The following is a 22,374-nucleotide window of genomic DNA, read 5'->3' on the forward strand; positions in this document are numbered from 1 at the left end:
GCCGAGTGATTTGTTCTATGTGGAATGACCGATGAATGGAGCTAGGATGATTCAAGGAGTGAAGTATAAACGAGAAATAATACTGGAGGCAAAAGCACCCAGGAGAGTAATATTTGGTACCTCGTGATTGGATCTGTGCAAGACCCTAAGAGCACTCTTTCTAAACTCTATGTGACAGAAAAGAAAAATCAGAGAGGAGGCTATGTGATTTTCTGGAGTTCATTTAGTAAGAGCAAAAGTTAGAACTGGCCAGGTGCCCGTGGCTCACACCTGTAAACCTAGTTACTCAGGAGGCGAGATCTGAGGATCGTGGTTCAAAGCCAGCCTGGGCAGGAAAGTCTGTGATTATCTATCTCCAATTAACCACCAGAAAACCAGAAGTGGTGCTGTGGTTCAAGTGGTAGAGCGCTAGCTTTGAACTGAAAGCTGAGGGACAGCGCCCAGGCCTAGAGTTCAAGCCCCATGGGGGCGGGTTGGGGGGGGGGTAGTTAGGACTGAAGCTCTTAGCTCTGACTTACAAAACAGATTAAAAAAAATCATTTAGCCAGGTGCCAGCTTTGTCATTAAAACTCACAGAATAACTGACAAAAATGAAACAGGAAATTCTTCCAGTTCATTCCAGAAGCCTGGATACAAGCTTCACAGCCATTCCTTTAGTGCCAGACACTCCCCTGAAGTAGACTGCTGGGCAAAGCATGCCAGAACCCAAAGGATTTCTAGAATGAGCTAGAGCTTACTCTAGCGTGTGCTAGGCGTGCTCCACTGTTGATGACTCAATAAAGGCATTTGGGAAATTGAAATATCATGAAGACATTGTACAGTCTGACTTGTAAATCATATTAGGGGATTTGTGAACTTTGAGTAGATAGGTATATTTTGTTTATATTGACTGTGTTGATGATTATCCTACTTTCAAGGGCTTAGTATCTTGTCTTTACATTCTTTTGATTGCCTTAAGCAAACTCCTCTTCAGTAGATCATTTAAACTTAAAAAAAAATGTATCCAAAGTTGGATATGGTCGCACACACTTATAATCCCAGCACTCTGGAGATGGTAACAGGAGCATCTCATTCAAATAAAGCCTGTGCTTCATAACAAGACTTTGGCTGATAAATACAATCTATTCCAAATCACAATGACATGCTTTTCCTGAATTATCTCATTTAATACTCATAAATCAAATACCCAAGTATACATGCATACATATTTATATTACCTCTCCATCCTATTTACGAGGAGACTGAGCTTAGCTTACCTCTGGGATGTCCGTGTTTGTAAGCTTAGCTTACATAACTGACATACGGTCACTTTGTCACTATATCTTAGAAACAGGACTAGACACATATGTATTTGACTTGACTCCATTATTACACTAATTTTTTTTCTTTCAATTGAAGCTTGAACTAATGGCCACATGCTTGATGGATGGATGCTCTGGCACTTGAATTACACCTAGTCCTTTTGACTTTGGTTATAGTCAGGCAGGGACTCTTATTTTGTATTTGCTTAAGACTATACACTGTAATCCTTCTGTCTATAACCTCTCTACTTTAGTTGGTACCGATCCCATGCATACACACAAGGCCTGGCTTATTGAATGAGATGGGAGTCTCGCTTTTTTTTTTTCCTAGTTGGTTCAAACCACAGTCCTCCTGATTTCCACTTCTAGAGGGGTTGAAATGACAGGTGTGAGCCACTGGCTTTATACTAGTTTAACAAAATGTCATAGCAGTCTAACATAAATGGCACTGATTTTTATTTATTTAAGCAATTTTCAGTCTTGAAAAGTGAACAACAGTCTCATGTATGTTATGTAAACTTGGATGACACTTGACCAATGATCCTAACCCCTAACTGTGATATTACTTACTTGTTCATTTATTAGTTAGTATACATTAATGTATGAAGGGGTCCCATAGTGATTTTTCCATGTCTTTATAGATGGTACTATGATCAAGTTCACCCTTAAATTCAATAACATTGATAGAAAATTCTTGAGCTATCTGAGAAAAATTAAGTACAGTTTCAAAAGCAGAATTTATTTCAAGCTCTGTTTACATACCAATTTCACAGCTGGCCGATTGATCAATTTTGATTATAAGGCCAGTCAGAATTTTTGGTGTATTTTTATTGTAAATTGAATTTTAAAATTTAATTTTAACACCATTGATCCCCTGAGTTATATATGTATTCAAACAAGTTAGAAACAATAGTAAATAAAACACACACACACACACACACACACACACACACACACACACACAATGAGACTGACAGACTTTTATTCTTTTCTTATATCAAATAAATACTTATAGGTTAGCACTTAATATGAAAGACAAGACAGGAACTTTAAAATAAAAACTGAAGTTCTCTCAGGAAAAAGGCAGCTCTTATGGGTAAATAACTTAACTTTATTTTTCTATTTTCACTGCATGGGTTTTGTGATAAGCATTAGGGACCATTAGTGTACCTAATAACTTTAGATCCTGCCTTAAACCTCTGGGAGACCTTCAGATTTGAACCTTCTTCCTTTGTTTACATTAACTGCAGCAATCTCTGGTATCATCCACTGACCTAGGAGCTAGCAAGCTATGAATCCCATTAGAGCAGGGGTTACAGTGAGTTTAGTTGAATGCCAAATTACTGAAATTGGTGGTCAGTATATCTTAAACTCCTCCTAATTAAGAACAATTGTGGGCTCCAAAGTTGTGTAGTAAACAAGAAACTCTTAACAAGAAGAGAGAAGTAAATGGGATATAGGGATTGAAAGCAAATTATTGTAATACATAGTAGCCTGAGGTGAAAATTCTGAAAGTTTTCAGTGGGGTATGTTTATTGCTGCACAGTGAGGGTTTCATCATGACACTTGCATGCATGCATGCAATGCTCTTTCATCCTATTTACCCTCTATTACTCTTCCTCATGTCCCCTTTCACTTCCCTAGGAGCTAATGATTTTAGGCAACAAATTACAAGGTCACTCCTGACACTTCCAGTCTCTTTGAAAGTTACCACAGGGATGGGTCATCTTTGTATCTATCCTGGCTCAAACACATGACTTGATTCTTTTTTTTTTAAGAGTAAGCTATGTTTTTTGTGGGACTTTGGGGCTTAGAGATGATGAGAACCAAATGAAATAGTTTAATTTTTTCTTTTGCAACACGAACACATAGATATAGCTTTAAGACTTTTATTTTATTGTAAAAGTGATATACAAAGGGGTTACAGTTACATAAATAAGGTAATGAGTACCTTTCTTTTTGAGCAGTGTAATACCCTCCCTTGTCTTCTCCTGCATTCCCTCCCCCTGATTCCCCATCCCCGAGTTGTAAAGTTCATTTCCAACATAGTGTTTAGTGAGTATCACTGATGCATTAGCTCCTTCTTTGTCCTTCAGTTTCTGTGATTCCCCTTCCCTTCCCCAAAGCAGATAACCTTATATATAAGACAAAGGGTACTGAAATGATAAACAGACCAGAGGAGAAAACCAGAGGAGAAAAAAGAAAGACAAAAGAAATAACTACAAACAATACACTAAAAAAAACGATAAAAAGAGAAAAACAAAACAATCACAAAACTCCCTCTTGTTTCCATTTCGTGGAGATCATCTCAATTAACATCATTTTATGTGCATATGTACCTAGCTATATGTCTTTTTTTCTTTTTCTTTTTCTTTTTTCATTGTCAAGGTGATGTCAGAGGCATCTCTGGTAGGAGAACATAGGCAACTGGGTAGAGTGCAGAACTCTCAGTTCTTACATAATTGCTGACTTGATAACTTACCCATAGAAATCTAGCATGACACAGGGTTAGAGATGGGAAGGACTAAAGAGATATTCTTGACAATGGCTTGTTTAAAAAATACTAAGGAGATTCGAGATTAAGAGCAAGGTTTGTGATTCAATAAGATCACCCATCAGATTTATGTGAAAATTGCCATTTTTGGATCCAAAGATTAGATTGTATCCTCATACAAATTTATATTGCATCTTCTTTCAAGGTATAATGACAACAGATTTTAAAATAAAATATTGATTAAATAGAATATTTGACAACTAACAATGGATGTTAATTACTTGTGTGAAAAATATAACCACTAAGCCAGGCATTGGCTTATAATCCTAGCTACTCAGGAGGCTGAGATCTGAGAATCTCAATTTGAAGCCAGGATGAGAGACTCTTACTTCCGATTAACTACCAAAAAGCTGGTAGAATACTAGTCTTGAGCATGAAAAAAACGCTCAGAGATAGTGCCCAGGCCCAGGCCAGGCCTCAGGCTTGGTCTGGCGTACACACACACACACACACACACACACACACACACACACACACACACACACACACACACACACACACACACACACACACACACACACACACACACACACACACACACACACACACACACACACACACACACACACACACACACACACACACACACACACACACACACACACACACACACACACACACATTGAAAATACAACTACTATTTTTTATTTACAAAATAGTTTGAATATTATTTACTATTAATAGAATCATTGTTAGCCATTCTTTCACTTATTCATTTTGCATAGCTATTAATTGGGTTCCAGTTGTTACATTGTGTTTCCATGTGTATGTGTGTATATATATATGTATATATAATATATATACATATTATTTACATATATATGCAGTGTGGTGTTTATTATAGTTTATATAAAATTAAAGTTGATAATTTAGAAGACAAAGGCTTTTTCTTTTCTGTATCCACATCCTTATCAGTATTTGCTATCTTTTGTTGTCTGGGTACTAGTCATTTATACTGAAGTGAGGTGTAAATCTTTGCAGTTTTTTATCTTTAATTTCAATATCTCTGGTAATGATGTTAAAATTAATGATGTTAAAAGTATAGCTATTGGTTACTTAAATGCCCTCCTTGAGATATTCTACTTAGTTCTGTTGCTCATTTTAATCAGTTTTTGTTTTTGCAATTGAGCTTTTGTAATTCCTTAAATATTTTGGATATTAGTTTCTTGTCAAAAGTAGATACTGCAAATATATTTTCCTTTTCTGCATTCTTCACTTTCCTTCCTTGTTCAGGAGCTTGGTTTAAATTGTGCTTTTGTTTCTTGTGCTTTTGGAGTCCTCTTCTCAAAATCCTTACATGTTCTGAAGCATTCCTCCTGTTTTCTTCTAGTAGTTTTTTCCTATTCTTACACATTTACTTTTATAAAAATTAAATTGAAATAAGTTTTATTGTTAGTATAAAGTTTATGTATAAAGGGGTTATAGTTATATAAGTCAGGTAAAGACCACATGTCTTTTAAAAAATTACTGTATAGGTGATGTATAGAGGGATTACAGTTACATAAGTCAGGTAGTGAGGAAATTTCCTTTCCTTGAATAGTGTCATCCTCATCCTTCTTCTTTCCCAGTTTTGCTCCCTTCTTCTTTCCCTCCTCTTAAGTTGTATATGTATTTCCAACATAGTGTCCATCGTGTTGAATTGGTTCACCCTTTGTCCCACTGTTTCTGTGCTTCCCCTTCTCCTCCCTAAATTAGATAAACTTACATATAAGACAAGGGAAACAGAAATCAGGAACAGTGACAAAAGGTCATAACCCAAAGTAACAAGGAAAGAAGAAAAGAAAAACAAAAGAACTGCAAACAACAACAAAATCCTCTTGCTTTCATTTCTTGGAGTTCATTTTGATAAACATCATTGTATTTGATCATGTGCACATAGCTATTGAGCCCTTGTCATCCTCTCCTAAGAATATCCTCCTTTGGTCTCATTGTGTGAATTTAGACTGCTGTTAATCAATCATGTCCAGGTAATTATTTGTCTTACTCTCCGTTGGGTTTATTTGTAGACTTATAGGCACATCCTAGTTATTACAAGTGAGAGAAACCATGCAGCCTATGTTTCTTTTTAAAGATCCTATTTAAAATATCAGAGTTAACTCTTTATTCTAGTTTCATTTCCATATCATAGCTCCTGCTTCAGAGTTTATTGGGTATACCCAATCAGAGTGTGTTTTCTAATGTGCCACTTACTACACTTGTATTCTAAAAAGAGGGATTTTATATTTTTATGCTTGTCTATTTGTATATCTCTCATGCTGGAAAAAAATGTGAACTGGAATCTGCTCTTCTGCCATTTGTTAAGCATAAAATATTTTTTAAAGCCACTTCTACAGAGAATAACTAAGTTTAAGGGATCATATTTCAAGTTTATCATGAAATAAAGATTTTACACTAAAAGGAAAAATGTTTCATTTTAAAACCTTGAGTAAAATGGCATGCACATAAAAAAACCAACAAAACAACAAAAAATATTTTCTTGTTGTTTAAATTCTATACAGAGCCCCTCTACACAGTTTCATTTGATTATGAATTTGGTACATTATCATTTTCTTTAATCCTGATGCCTCAGTATTTGAAGCTTTCTGAGGTGAGCATAATCGTCTTCCTTCTTCAGGTATCTCTCTTTATTTGTATTATTGTGATTTTATAACTTGCACATTTCAACACATTTTCAATGCCTGTCAAAGCAAGAAATAGTGGAATAAAGCAACGTATTATTCTATATGTCTTTTTTTTTCTTCAGAAAATGTGACCCTGTTATAGAAGGGACATAGGAATGTGTTGGAAACAAACTTTTACAGAATAGTCTTAGGAGAAGATAAAATAGGTTCAATAACTATATACATATGATAAAAAATGATACTTATTGAAAAGAACTCCAGGAAATGGAAACAAGAGGCTTTTTTGTCATTTTGCTTTATTGTTGTCATTTGTCATTGGTTTTGAGTTCTGTACTTTTGTCTCGTATGTCAGTTTATCTGTTTTGGAAAGGGGCGGAGGAGCATGGAAATGGTGAACAAATGCAGCATGGATCCTTTCTAGACACTAGGTTGAAAATGAACTATGTAACTTGTGGGGGAGGGGAGTCAGGAGGGAAAAAATGGGAGGAAAGGAGGCAAGAGGTGACACTTCAAAAAGAAATGAACTCAGTACCTTACATGTGACTTGTAACCCCTCTGTATATCAACCTTACAATACTGATAAAAATGTTTATAATAAAAACTACAGGTTTGGAAATTAAGGCACAGAAATACAGATGTGTCTGTTTTATACACAATTCCACTTATCTATTAACCAAAAAATAACTTGTTGCCATCTCTAAGTGTTGTGCTTGATGATATGAGGAAAAACATATGTATAAGAAGGTAATACATCCCCCACAGTATAACCCCTGCTTTCACTATATTTGATGTCAGTATAACTTGTGGAGGAGATGGGGAAAAACCAGTTGTTTAAGGATACAGGTGGACCTGTTGCAACAATGAGAAGTACAAGTTGTCATGTCCAAAACTAGCTTTACAACGTCGGTGCGGTGGGGGGGGGGAAGGGGGAGAAGGAGAAGGATTGGGATGGGGGGGAGGGGGGAGGCTGGGAAGGGATATGAAGGGTAAACAAAGGAGGAGGCTGCAATGCTTGGAAAGAAATGTACGCATTATCCTGCCCATGTAATTGTAACTCCTCTGTACAGTATGTTCACAAATAAAATAAAATTAAATTAAAAAAAACAAAAACAAAAAAAGAGAAGGTAATACGGTGTGTTTGTGTGTGTGTATGAGAGAGAGAGAGGGAGAGAGAGAGAAAGAGATGGGTGACTATGTAGATCAGCAATAAATAGGGCAAAATTAATGCAAATTCTCTACAGGTCCTTCAACAATTTCCAAACAGAAATGATCAATCTCAGGTTGATCTGGTTATTGATGATTTTAGGTCACAGCAACATCATCTAGCCAGTCATCTGCCTAGATAATTCTGTTCCCCACATCTGCAACACCTGTCAGTCCTTACCTGGTACTCACACAGAGTGCTCGAGTCTCTCATGTGCCTTTATACCAACTTTCCATTGCATTACTTTGAGCATTTCTCATTGCTCTTGTGGACTATTGCTGTGACTATTGAATTCTTTTGCCAGACTGGGGATCTCCTTGAATCAGAATGTCAACTCCAGCTCATTTCATACCTTTGGACTGTATTGCTTAGTCAATTGAATTGTATGACTCCTGATTGTCTGGGGGTCTAATCTCATTTCTCAATGTGGCAAATGCCTCCAGGATCAGACCTTCCTAGCTCATGTTAAATTGGTTACCAAATACACTTTAAGGACCTTTGTTCATACTATCCCTGTTCCCCAGAATGGTCTGAGCACATCTTCACCTGCCTTACATCCTTTGGGATAGCATTGTAACCTTGCCAGGAATGGTTCCTGTGTCCTCCCTGAGAGTGCTGATCTCATCAACCTCTGTGTCACACTGGATACTTCTGTTAAGCTTTGTGTTCTATGTCTATTTCAATCACTAGTTATGTGTGCTTCAAAGGCCAGCAGTGAGTCTAATAGAATAACTGATTCTTATGTAGTATCTGTCATAGAATATATAATGAAAATTTATTGACTTATTATGGACTAACTATTAAGGCAAGTAATATAAGGGAATTATAAGAAGTAGAAGAAAATATGTTGGAAAAGTGATGAATTTCAACACAGAAGATTAACATTATGTAAAATTTAGTAATTGAATTACATCTTGAAAGCTGTCCAGAATTAGAAAAATAGGAAGCAAGCAGAGAAAATGGTTTCTTACAAACAAAATCCTTCCATTGGGATGATAGTATATAGAAAACACAAAAAAATTAAGATGTTTCCTTAATAGCTAAAAAGTAGAGTCAAGGTTTTGTTTCTCACTTCATCAGCGATGAGGGTAGAGTGAAGGGTTTTAAGGCAAAGAAGGAAATACTTAGACATCATTTTTTAAATTTTACTCTAGAGTAAGTACCTAGAGGGTTAGTTATATAGAAGCAATGCAGAGACAGAATTGTCAAAAATACTTATCACTAAGTTTAAGCTGGACGCTGGTGGCTCACACCTGTATTCATAGCTTCTCAGGAGGCTGAGGTTGAGGATCACAGTTCAAAGCCAGCCCAGGCAAATAAGTCTGTGAGACTCTTATCTCCAATTAACCACCAGAAAACTAGAGGTGGCACTGTGGCTCAAGTGGAAGAGCACTTGCTTTGAGCTGAAGAGCTCAGGGACAGTGCCCAGGCCTATAGTTTAAGCCCCACGACCTACAAAAAAGATTATGCAGGCACAAGCTCAGATCATGTTGGGGCAGTGCAATACTAATTGGGGTTGATCATGGTAGTGTGATTTTTAACTCCAGGCCCCAGGCTTCATGCTCTTTCTCTACTTTTTCATTCACAGCAGATATTCCACCACTTGAGCCAGGAAAAAAAAAAGAGCTCACAACCTCCTACAATTCTGGCTTTTTTGCTGGTTAATTGGAGATAAGAGTCTTACAGATTTGTCTGCCAGGACTGGCTTTGAACTTCAGTCCTCAGATCTTAGTCTCCTGAGTAGCTAGGGATTTTAGGCATGAGCCACCACTGGCAATGATTTTAATAAAATTCCATTGAAGAAGGCCATGAGCAGACTGCTCTTTTGAAGTCTCTACTTCTCTGTAACGTATTTACTGATAAGTATGTAACTGTTTCCCCTGTCAGTGGTGACCTGTGCCTTCCTGACTTTCTTCATGACCTTTTCCCTTGCACTCCCCAAGAACTACCCCTTATCCATCAGCAGGCCTGAGCTAACTTCATGCTGCTCCTTCAAGAAGAGTCCTCTTTGTAAGCTCTTGGGACATCGGCAGGTTCTGACTGGTATCTGTGGTTGTTTTAATATTCTGCCCTTTTTATCCCTTACCTCATAATGTAGAATTCTCCTTCATTCTGAGCTCATTGCTTGGTGATTTGTTAAGGCTGCGAAAACAGAAGGAATGAGGGCTTTTAAACCAGCTAGGCCTAGTTCTCCTTGCTTTATTTATTTTTATGCCATGCAAAAGGAATAAAGAGGCATAAAATGGATCAAATGAAGTCAAATAAATCTAGGTAAATAGAGCGAGTGACACTAAATAAAAAACTGGAGATGAAAAAGAAGCTGGGGTATGGGTGGAGAGGAATGGAAGGAAAAGAAGGAAGCAGTTTGCACTTCTTGTAGCGGTAGGGACTGTTCATTTTTACCTAGAGAACAAAGTGTCTTTGACCCAATGAAACACTTTAAACTAAGATCAAGCTCTGGGTAGAAATTAGGAAGTCATCTTTATAGCCCTTATTGAAATCCCCTCACCCTGTCACTTCTTGGCATCCTTTATTAAAGTTTTGCGTGCTTCTGCTGCCAGGTCTGAGAAGGCTGACATCTTTTAGGTGTTCTGATGAATCACACCATAGGAGCCCATGAGTTCTTACAGCCAACACCACAGGACTCTCCCCCGGTCATTCCTGTGATTATGAGGGGTGGGTTTGAAGAGGTGTAGGTCATCTCTTTGGCTCAACTCCTATCCTTTCTTTGTTTTTCTTTTCTTTTTCTTTCCTTCTTTTTTTTTTTTAAACAATCTCTACTTTTACAAGGTAGAAAGAGATGTAACCACTAGGTAATAATGCATGCAACTGGAGAATAAGGGCTAGGCTAGAGAGTCTCTTCAGATAAAATTAGAAACTGTCTCTCAGCCCACTGTGTATCTTTTTAAGTCATTGCTTTATGCAGGCCCTGGATTAACTCTTCACATTCTGTACTTAGTGTGGAGATGACTGGGCAGGAAGTATGAATGTGGTCACTGATTTCATGTGGGTACATTGCCATCATAGCTCTGTTATCTGTTACCCAGAACTTTATCTGTGCTCCGTGGAAAGACCCAACACCACCATCTCCATTCCTCACTCCTTTTTCCCCTCCTCTCCTCTCACTAGACATAGACGAGGCCATGTTCACATATATGCTATAAAGACTTAGACAGACTCTACTATGGTTCCCCATAGGTCATGGCTGAAAGCATGTAATGTCAACATAGATGCACTAGTGTGCCTCAGTATTGTTATGGGGGTTTTGTAGAGATGGGTTCATGGGTGCTAAACATCTTGGGGTGTACAGGATGATCTCAAATGATAGTCACTTTTTACACCTTCAATATGAGTAACACAGCTACTGACAAAATCTGTCTATAACCGACAGTTGGAACTAGCAACTATAGTTAATAAAGGAATTTAGCTGTACTTGACTAAAGTTAATTTAGCAACTTCAGTCAATGTCTTATGTGAGTAATGGGAATATAATTTTTTTTTACTTATGTAATTGTAACCCCTCTGTATATCACCTTTACAATGAAAAATTTAAAAATATATACTTAAAAATTGTACTTGATAGAGAAGATCACCATTCAGATGGAACTGGAAGGGTTTTTATCATGCACAAAAATAGAGTATGTAAATCAGGAAAATGCAACTGAAGTGAGGAGAAGTGGGTAAGCATTTACTTTTTTTTTTTTTTTTGGTCTTGCGGCTTGAACTCTGGGCTTGAGTTCTGTCCCTGCACTCTTCAGCTCAAGGCTAGTACTCTACCACTTGAGCCACAGCACCACTTCCAGTTTTCTGGTGGTTAATTGGAGATGAGTCTCACTGACTTTCCTGCTCAGACTGGCTTTGAACCAAGATCCTCAGATCTCAGCCTCCTGAGTAGACTGGATTACAGGCGTGAGCCACTGGTGCCCAGGAGGGTTTACTTTTGAATAGGGTCACTGAGGGAATTTTTTGTGGGAACCATTGAGGAATAGCAATGGTTTCAAAAGTATTTTGGAGATTTTCTCTAATGTCAAGGGTATCTTTTATGTAAGTGTGAGGCAAAATGAAAGAGGGAAGCATAGGAGTATTTCTATTGTTCATGATAGTGCTTGAGAAGAGGGAGCAGCAGGAATGACTGAAGAGGGAGTTAAGACAGGGTCCAGGTGGTTTTGAACATTTTGTGAAGGAGTCTTTTCATCCAAATGTGTGGATTTATGTATGAGTTTAGTCATCAGGGAGAGTGTTGTGTCTTTCCTACCTGTATATGCTTTGCCTCAGTTTCTCCTTGTGAGCAGTTTGTGTTGTAAACTCCCTTTTGTATCTGTGGCTGAAACTTATCTTCCAGATTTTCAAGGTCTTTTTTTTTTCTCCAGGGCCCTTTTCAGTTTATTAATTTAAGAGCAGCAATTTTCCTGGAGGTGAATTACATACTGAATTTCCCCCCAATCTCTTTTATACAAGATATCACTGAAAAAGTATGATTAGATTCAACCCATTTGTCTCCCAGAAAAAAAATAAGAAAATATCAATGAAGGTGACTCTCAATGTGCTTAGTAGCCAAAAGAGCTAGGTTAAAGATATAACCGAGAGAACTCTTCTGCTCAGGGGATGAAAAGGTGTTGTACAAATTATCTTAAAGAGCCAAAAAAACAGCATTCAGTTCTTACTAAAAACAATTTGTTCTTGGAATGTTGTCAGCTCAAATTGTGGTCAACTTTCGTAAATTGTATGAATTTGCACTGCATATTTTATTTAGTGTTTAGCAAAACTCCAATATGGCTCTGCATAACTTACACAATACACCGTGAAAATGACTTCAGAAACTCCCACAGAAGTTGACAAATTGGGCACCTAATGCTTTTAAGCTAATTGCATGCTTAGCGTTTAGAGTTGACTTGTTAAGAATGAAGATCAGAGTTTCATGGAGATAACGCTCTGCCTCCTGCCACAATGAATCCAACCAAACTGTATCAGAAATATTACAGAAGCTTAAAGAAGAAAATAATGTGAGCTTTAATCACCATCCTACTTAGTCTTAAGTGAAATGCTCATGAATCATATGAAATATCATAGCAGTTTTGCAAACTATTCTTGAATTTTCAAGCTGTTATTTTCAGGAAATTTAGAAAGCAAATTGCGAAGTGATAAAGAGTAATTTGGTACCATTGCTTATGTCATTTTTCTTTCTCCCTTACAGACTGGAAAAAAAGAAAGGAACAATACTCTGAATGTCGCTATAGACAACATGTGCAGGAAGACCAGAGACCTTCGCAGACAGGTTAGATGACACTAACATGAAAAAGGAAGCTTTGGTTAATTGCTGTAACACTTAATTCTTGCTCTTGTTCCTTTAAAATTAATTTTGAATGGGAAACAAGAAGAGTGAGTATCTATTTTTCACATCTATATGCCATGTTTGGGACAAACATAAAAAGTAGAAGAAATAATGTATGTCTCCATGTCATGCAGACCTACATTCCTATTCTAGATCTGTCCTAATCTGATTTGAGACCTCAGGCCTGGAGTCCATGTCTTCAGTCTTCTGTGAATCTATGACATGGAATTAGAAATATACAGTAGTGCTTTGATGATTAAATAAATGCGTATCATTGTTTGGTACCTACTAAAATTTTAGGGAAGATTGACAATTTGATTTTTATGACTTGAGAAACTCAGTTTAGTGGGGTGCCAGTGGCTCATGCCTGAAATTCTAGCTGCTCTGAGATCCAGAGGATTGTAGTTCAAAGCTAGTACAGGTAGAAAAGACAGTATGACTCCACCTCTAAAATAACCACATAAAAAGCTGAGCTGGAGATGTGGCACAAGTGATAGAGTACCAACTAAGCAAGCAAACTTCATGTTTAAAATCTTGTACTTAGAACTGAGTTTATTATTCAAGTACTTGTAGCAAACAGGCATAACTTAGATTCCAATTCATTGCTCTTTGATTGTTTTAAAGGTCTTTCAAAAATTGTTTTCTGTTTATGTGAAAGCGACTTTTAAACCTTGGTTATCAAGAACAAAGTGTCAGAAACAATTTCACTAAAGAATTTAAATACCTAATATTATGGTACAGTTCATTTTTTTCAAGGATTAGTAAGCCTTAGCTAATCTCAAAGGCCTCTGATTTCCATTCCTTCCCATTGTCTTTAACCAAAACCTTTCCCAACATTAACTTGGCTACCATTAACTCATAAAATAGGGACCCAAAGCTTTTTAACCAAGAGCTTTTAATGCAATATATTATTGTACTTTAAATGAGAAGATTTAGTGAAATTGCTAGGGAATCTTTTAATTCAGAAGGAGATTTAGAAGTGGAATAAATAAGGATTCTCAGATCATTAATAATAGCGGTGTAAAAATACAATTTTAAGTTCAGTGAGAATCCCAGTTTCTCAACTTTATGGCCTTAATGTGAATTCTGTGTCTACGATCAGCACTTAGAATCACAGAATTTAAGAGATGAAAGGATCTTATTGGCACAGTGTGTTTTAGATGCAGAGGAGAAAGCAGTCCAGTATGGTCAGGTGACTTGCTTGAGGAGGAAGGGTGATGACTCAAAACCTTCACCGAAACTAAGAAACTCCACCCCTTAGAGCTTTCCTCTCTCTTTATTACAATGCTATCTTTTTTCACCCTGTCTCCTCTATCTATATTGCCATAAAGAAAGTTACATATAAAGAACTAATCTCCATATACACCCCCAAAGCTTTTGGATTTATTATTTTTCTTAAAAAAAAGTCAAGAGAAAGCAATTTCTTGCATATTGAACTACTCGATTTAGAAAATAAAAGCACAATATGCCCAGTTAAATTTGAATTTCAGATTAGCAACAAACATGCTTCAATATAATTACGTTCCAAATATTTCATGGACATATTTCTGCTAAAAAATTGTGTTTATCTGAAATTCAAATTTAACCAGGTGTCCTGTGTATTATTGTAATTATGCTTGTGTGACCATCTTACCTCTACCAGTAAGATAGAGAAATAGCATTGGAAATTACTAATTCTTTCTTTATAGGAGTTGTTTCCAGTTTGTAAAGAACTACTGTATTCTAATGATTTCACAGGCCAACACCTCCTTTCTTTCTTTTTAAAATTATTAATGTTTAAGAGGACACCATGGATGATAGAAATCATGATGCTAGTTCTAGCTATATGATTGGTCTCTTGTGATTGCTCATGTAATGGTAGTCCAATGGGCTCTCTGCTGGATAATTGGAGCATTAGTGCTTATTCCTCTTCTTTTACTTCCTGTAGTGTTTGATCTTCCAGGACTCTTCATGCTTTCTCCAACAGAGATAACCTGAATTCATTACAACATGTCTCAAAGTGCTAAGAGAGATTGAAGCTCCCAGACTTCCTTCACTTGGAGCTCCAATGTCATGTCACTGGATGTTATTTTTACCCACATTCTGTGGGTGAGCTCAGTCACAAACCCCATTCTAGTTGAGCAGGATCAAGCAAGAGCTGTCTCATATAGATGTAGCTACATATTATAACAGAAGCTGTATCTTCTAGAAATAGCATATATGTGTATGTGTGTGCTATTTTTTGTAGTCATCCATCATTTTTAATATTGGAGAGGTTCATTGTAGTATTTCTCTCTCATTATCTTTACTTGTTCAGCCTCTCAATACTTCATGTTCCATTCTGATGTATATTACTTTTAGTAGTTAAAACAACAATATGAGCTACTTCTCACCTGTTCTTAATTCTTATCAAATTTATCCGAGTTTATTTTAAGCTCCTTGCAATATAATATTTTCCACAAGTAGGGGAAAACCCTACTCGTAAAACACATTTGTCTGGAGTAGTGTTCGTTTCTTGCTCTAAAACTTGTTTTGCTTGTTTGCTTTTAGTAACATTTAATCAGGACTTATCATCTTGTCCATTCAGTGTTGTCTACTCTCTTAACCATATTCTTTTCCATCAGTAACACAGAAACATTCTAACTTTAGTAACAAGAATGATTCAACTTCCTTCCTAAGAAATGATAAGTAGCTTAGAAATATCTGAGGAGAAACAGATAATACATTTAGGAGTATAGAGATGGATTTACCATGGTATATTTTATATTTCTTTCTCTGTAACTTTCTTGACTGCTTTACTAGAGAATAGACAGAAGTCCTTGTCATCATGTCCTTAGTTCTTCGTGATTTGATCCTTACCATATTATTTCTTTTTTGTTGTTGTTGTTATTGGTCATGGGGTCTGCACTCTGGGCCTGGGCACTGTCCCTCAGCTCTTCAGCTCAATGCTAGCACTCTACCATTTGAGCCACAGCGCCACTTCTAGATTTTTCTGTTTATGTGGTGCTGAGGAATTGAACCCAGGGCCTCATTCATGCAAAGCAAGCACTCTACCACTGAGCCACCTTCCCAGCCCCTTACCCTATTATTCTTGATGTATATTTTGTTTACAACTTTCCTTCCCAGTTTCTTCTCACCACAGGGACACATTCACCCATTGGCTGACAAGAGTCTACTTACTAATTTCCAAAAGTTTCACCATCTCCTTGCCAAACATACCTTTGTCTTTGCAGTCATGTCCATGTTCCTGTTTTTGGAATGATGCATGTAAATGGAATACTTACTTCCCTTTCTTTTCCCTTCCTAATCCCTGATCTCTATGCTAATATAAGTGTAACTTATTTCATTAAACCTTTTCTCTTTTTACCAACTGGAATTAACATTTTTCTTTCTGGAGTACTTATAATATGTTGACTTCAATAATAATTTTGTTTGTGTTTTGTCTTTAAACATTTTTTTCTTCCCACTGAACTACATGATTTAGTAATAACAATTAGGAAAAGATCTCTCATTTATCAAATGCTTTCAAAATCTTTCTACCAAGTGCATTCCTCACTTTACTGATTTTTAATTCCTAAAACCAGAAATGGTGTCATTATCTCAAGCTCTCAAGTGAGTCAATTTACTGAATATCACCCACCTAACTGGTAGAACCATGCTTCTAATGCAGACTTCACGTTTGTAACGACCACATCAATTCCAGAGACAATAACACACTCACTTCCAGAACCACCAGGACCACTAATTTTTAGCATCATAAACATTTTTTAAATGTTTTTGTCCCTTACTTAATGTGCTTTGTAAAAGTTAACTTCTTTTTTTCTATGATTTTAGAATTGCATATCCATCAGATCTTTAAATAAAGGAGGGTGATTTTTGACTATCTGTTATATATATGTTTTGCATATCTCTTATAAGGCAAATATATATATATATATATATAATTTCTATTCTCATATGAAGAATAAAATACATAATTGATTTTCTATAAGCATATTCATAGCTTATTTGTGTACATGAAATAAAAAATGTTTTTATAGATGCCAAAGTAAGGATGAGATACAGAGAACTTTTAAACTTTTTTATCCAGAAATGTATTTATTTTCAAATAAAATATAATTATGGTAAAAAAAATCCCCACAAGTAAAACAAGCAAAACAAAAATATTTACTGATTCTATGGTTGCTGTGTTGCTGAACTGCTATTTCCATCTTCTTGCCATGTGGATGATGCTAGTATAACTTTCAGAGGAAAAAAAATGTAGGTTCTTATATCTCACCATCATCATTACCACCACCATCATCACTGTCACCATCATTGTTCAATTATTTTGTTTCCACAAGTTTTGCTAAATTGTTACAACAGCTATACATTGAATTCTTAGTTATTTTAAACACATTCTTCAATCAAGCTTTACAAATTATATTTTGCTCTATTGCTTAAAATTAAATTGGCCTTACTAGGCATAAATACAGGTTTTTCCAGTTCCCCGAGGTGATTGTTTTTCATGTTTCACTTGCTCTTCCCATTATATGTTTGTTCTTTCTGTTCCTGATGGCAGGGCTCTCTTGGAGTTTTCACACAGGTCTTTCACTTTTGAATTTTGGTTGTAGAGAAATATTTTATTTGAGATCCCAAACCTCTGATATCAGTGGGAAATAGAAGAATTGATGTCTCAAAACGTTTTATTAAACTGTAGTGAGAAAAGATGGAAAGCTCCTTGGTTTGGTTTTGTTCTGACATTGTTCATGCCTGGTTGCAAGCCAGTTTTTATTGAAAATACATGCCTCTAACTCGTGGTAGCTTTCCCCTTAACTTCAGATTTTATCACTGTGTTGTATTTTTGCATGGACATATTAGATTCATTGTTAATTTTTTTTATTTTGTATGCCACCAAGTGAAAGCAATGCATTATGCCCACTGGACAGGAAAACTGTATGGAACTACATAAGGTAGAAGCTATGTAAATAGTATATGTAAAGATGACTATGCAGAGTAATGAAAAAGTCCCATAGGCGTATGTTACAAGGTAAAATTTCTTAGCATAACATTTTTGTCTTCTCTCTCTTGTGCTTGTCTGCACACCTCGTCCTGTAATAATACTTTGTTCATGGTCATTGCAACATAGGTCAGGGCAGAGATATGCCAGTGTGGCAGAATGTGATCAGCACAGATTAAAGATGATTAGTAGTCTGGTAGTTGGCTCATGACCAAACACTTAACACAAGGGTGTGGTATGTGTTTTATATTGGGTTCACCTTTGTGAAAATGGAGCCTTAGTACAGGATTTGACTTCAGTTAGTTTATTTGGGATATAATTTTAAAAAATGAATTTAAGAGAAGCATACAAAATGAGTTAGAGAGGAAAAGGATACGCTACATGCTGTGAAAGGTAAAGGAGCTTAGATCTTCTGATAACCCTCAACTTGTCTGACCAATGGATGGAGAATAGGAACTTTATTCAGTGACTCCTATCCCCATAGCTCAAGGGTGGTGCTTTCCACTCTGTGCAATTTCTAGAACTTTCGAGATGCATTTGTTCTTTGGTTGCGAATCCCCCAGAGACTTAGAGAAGCTCCTGAGACAGGAAAACAAGGAAAAGTATGGACTGTTTTTATCTCTGAAGACAATGAGAGACAGGTCTGGAAGATCAGCTGTGAGACACAAAAAGCCCCTGATGGAATCCATAATGCTAAAGTATGATCACGAAAGGCCATGGGAATTAGGGAATCAGCAAGTCAGACAAAGACTAAGCAGAATGTAGGGTGTTGGTTGAACTCATTATCCTGTTTTCCATTTGCATGGGTTCAGATGCTGTTCGTGGAGAAATACTCCCTACCTGATGATTGCTTATGATCTCCTATAGTGCCTATGATCTCACTTGTGCCTAAGACAAGTTGCTAATTTCTACTAATTAACTCCTGTCATGAGACAGAAAGGACAAACATTTTACAGTGTGAGACAGTGGTTACTTTCCACTTCACTAGATTTTTTGCATTGGTGAAAAATCACTCTGTTTTGGATAACCACAAGAAAGTAATCCGACTTTTTAAGTATCATTGAAGATGGGAGCAAAGATTTATGTACAAATGCCCATAATTATAACATCTACTTTTGGACGTGTAGAATATGCTGTTTTGAGAACTTGATTTCCTCTCTTTTCTACCAAAAGCAAGGCATTTTTAATAAACACCTTGCATGATAGAAATGTTTGATGGGAATGCATAATCTAGTGCGGGTGATAAATATTAAACATTATAATAAAACCAAGACATGATGGCATATATGCATATATACTCATATGTGGTTACTCATGTGGATATGTGTATATGTACACATATTACATGTCATGTGTATGTAAATATATGTGTATGTGTATATGTGTGTATGTGTTCCAAGAAGAGAATAGTCAAATTGTAAAGAACATTTAAATTTTCTTTGTGTGTGTGGGTATGTTTGTGTACTGGTACTGGCGCTTGAATACAAGGCCTCAGCCATCTTGCTTGGCTTTTTCAGCTCAAGGCTGGCTGTCTACTGTCACTTCTTTAAATTTTATAAAAACAATTTGTCTGGGGGCTGGGAAGGTGGCTCACTGCCTTGCATGCATGAAGGCCTGGGTTCAATTCCTCAGCACCACATAAACAGAAAAAAAAAGCCAGAAGTGGGGCAGATGCTCAAGTGGTAGAACGCTAGCCTTGAGCTGAAGAGCTGAGGGACAGTGCCCAGGCCCAGAGTTCAGGCCCACGACTGACAAAAAAAAAAAAAAAAATGATGTGTCTACTGGGTTTAACTGCTAAGAAGTTTTGGTAGAATAAATATATTTGAAGAGTAATGACATAGATTTCTTTGAAATTTTGCCTTTTAGTTCTTGGTGATTGGTTCTGATTGTTTTGTTTTGTTTTGGAATTTTATTTTATTTTATTTTTTGAGGGGTCTGGTCTTGGGGCCTGAACTCTGGGCCTGGGCTCAGTCCCTCAGCTCTTCAGCTGAAGTCTAGTGCTCTACCACTTGAGCCACAGCGCCACATCCAGCTTTTTTTCTTTTTGCTTATGTGGTACTGAGGAATCGAACCCAGGGCCTCATGCATGCAAGGCAAACACTCTACCACTGAGCCACCTTCCCAGCCCCTGGAATCTTATTTAAGTAGTGTACAAAGAGGTTTCAATTCAATACATCAATCTGTGAGTCTAATGCATCTTGATCAATGTCACCCCTTCAATACCTCTTCCCCCCATCTCTCCCTTGTTCTTTTTGTACATTACCGTATTTTTCTTTTTTGATATTACCTTCCATCTCTCTTTGGGTCCTACTCTTCCATTTACCTGATTCTCATAAACAGTAATGTTTCTTAGGATTTTATTCATAGACATCTCCTCACTGTCTGTCTCCCTGCCATGGCCCCTGCCTTGTCTTCTCTTGAATTAGCCCCCGTGCATTGATTCTTGATGAATGAACTTCAGTGCTTTCACAATATGTCTCTCATGTCAAAGTTACAAAGAAAAAGGATAGAGGGAACATGGATCAAGATATATTGTATTTACAAACTGTTTTGTTAAATGGCGACTGCATTGTACGACTACTTAAAGATAAAAATAATCATACAGAAATAAAAGGAAAGAGGAAGGTCCAGTCATTGAAATTGGTCACTCTCTGAGGGATTCCTACTGTTTTTCTCTTTATGTCTCTGAAACTTATATGACAAGTTCTTCTCACACCCAATCCAAACCTATAAGCTCTTGCTCGACTTTACAGATCCATTTCCCATAAGCAACAAATACATTGTTCATTCACTTAAGGTCTTCCTCCTTGCTAGTAACCTCTTAGCACTCTACACTCTATCCTAACAAGTGCTCAGTAAATATTAATTTCTTGCAATTAGCGATTCTCTTTTCTGCATGCTGAACAGTATCTTTCCCTCCAATATTCCTGCAGCCTTTGTTGGGATGGAAATTTTACACATCTTCAGAGCATGATCTACCCACTTGGGCAGAGACATTGTGTTTCTCCTAGAAGCCTGTAATTATTATGGATTTCATTTACTATTTGTTCCTGTAATTATCATAGAAGACTGTGCTTCTTAAAAATGCATCTCAATCATTCAACTCTGAAAGTATATTCCTAGTAATTCTCACTGATCAAACGCTAAGCTGTATTTTGGTCTAAAATATAATTTTCACAGAAGATAAATTACAATTTTCCTATCTAATATTTATCTATGTTTTGTTGCATAGAGGTTATTAAACTAAATGAGGAGAGTGATCCTAACACCTCTGAGCCCACTCACAGTCATTGATATTATTAATGAAACATTTCAGGATATTCTGATCCTTAAGGACCTACTATCCTATAAACATAATGAATTAATTTTCCAATGTGGCTTTAAATCTCAGAAAATATCTGCTGAGTAGAGTAATTATCTGGTTGTCATTTATAAGCTAACATGTAATCTAATTTAAAAGAACTAATTGTAGCAGAATGTTATAGTTGTTTAATCATTTGAGGTATGAGGGCAAGAACAATTAAAGCCAATGGAGAAAATTGGATATCAAATTCATTTATTCTTCTTCTTGCTCTATTAATCTGTTATTATCCACCACAATTGGTGATCTAACTTGGTTTAATTACCATGAATTTACCTAATCAAAATTTATCATCAGTTTTTCTAATAAGGTGGAAATATTTTATAATCTGTAATTAAGAAAATATAAGCAATATGTTATTTGCACATATACATAAACATTTTAGCAGTGCAGTTTCTTTCAGGAAAAAGTAGTTTTATGACTTGACTTACAATTGACTTATGGGCTAAGAACAATAGAAGGAAACTTACGACTTTGAGGAGCAAGGAAAGTGTTGATGGATAATTTTTCCCTGGATATTTTTCTTACTTCAGTAAATGACCTTCACACACACACACAGTTTAATATCATTTTAGACATTCCAATAGCAATGTATAAAATGAAATCTGTACCCTCTAAAATCATAAGAATGGTATGTAACATGAATCTTTCACTGGCAAAAAAGGTTGAATTTTTTTTATTTCTCCTCAGCTCCGCAAGGCTATTATAGATCATGTGTCAGACTCTTTCTTGGATACAACAGTCCCACTTTTGGTTCTCATCGAAGCTGCTAAGAATGGCCGGGAAAAGGAAATAAAAGAATATGCTGCAATATTTCATGAGCATACCAACAGGCTCGTGGAGGTAAGCATGCTAAAATGGCAACCACTCTAAATCCATGAGAATGTGCCTCCATTTCCTATTTACAGTGAACTGTCCTCAGATAAAACTTTTGAAAATGTATGACAAATGTGGCAGAGTTGGGCCTAAGCAACAAGGTGGGTGTCAGCATAAAATATCCTCTACTAACTGGAAACAGAAGCC

The 22,374-nt window shown here is 36.5% G+C and overlaps 1 protein-coding gene across 2 annotated transcripts in view; it reads left to right on the forward strand.

Moving 5' to 3' along the window:
- Nucleotides 1-22,374, forward strand: part of Ctnna3 (catenin alpha 3) — a 1,374,363-nt gene that overhangs the window by 729,706 nt on the left and 622,283 nt on the right. For both annotated transcript variants that reach the window (XM_070021006.1, XM_070021007.1), the window contains 2 exons: nucleotides 12,875-12,955; nucleotides 22,042-22,194. In XM_070021006.1, the coding sequence (XP_069877107.1) occupies nucleotides 12,875-12,955; nucleotides 22,042-22,194 (234 nt within the window). The remainder of the gene's footprint in view (nucleotides 1-12,874; nucleotides 12,956-22,041; nucleotides 22,195-22,374) is intronic.

This window comes from Dipodomys merriami, unplaced genomic scaffold, assembly GCF_024711535.1.
Source record: "Dipodomys merriami isolate MVZ:Mamm:240054 unplaced genomic scaffold, mDipMer1.0.p SCAF_14, whole genome shotgun sequence".
Lineage (NCBI taxonomy): Eukaryota > Metazoa > Chordata > Mammalia > Rodentia > Heteromyidae > Dipodomys > Dipodomys merriami.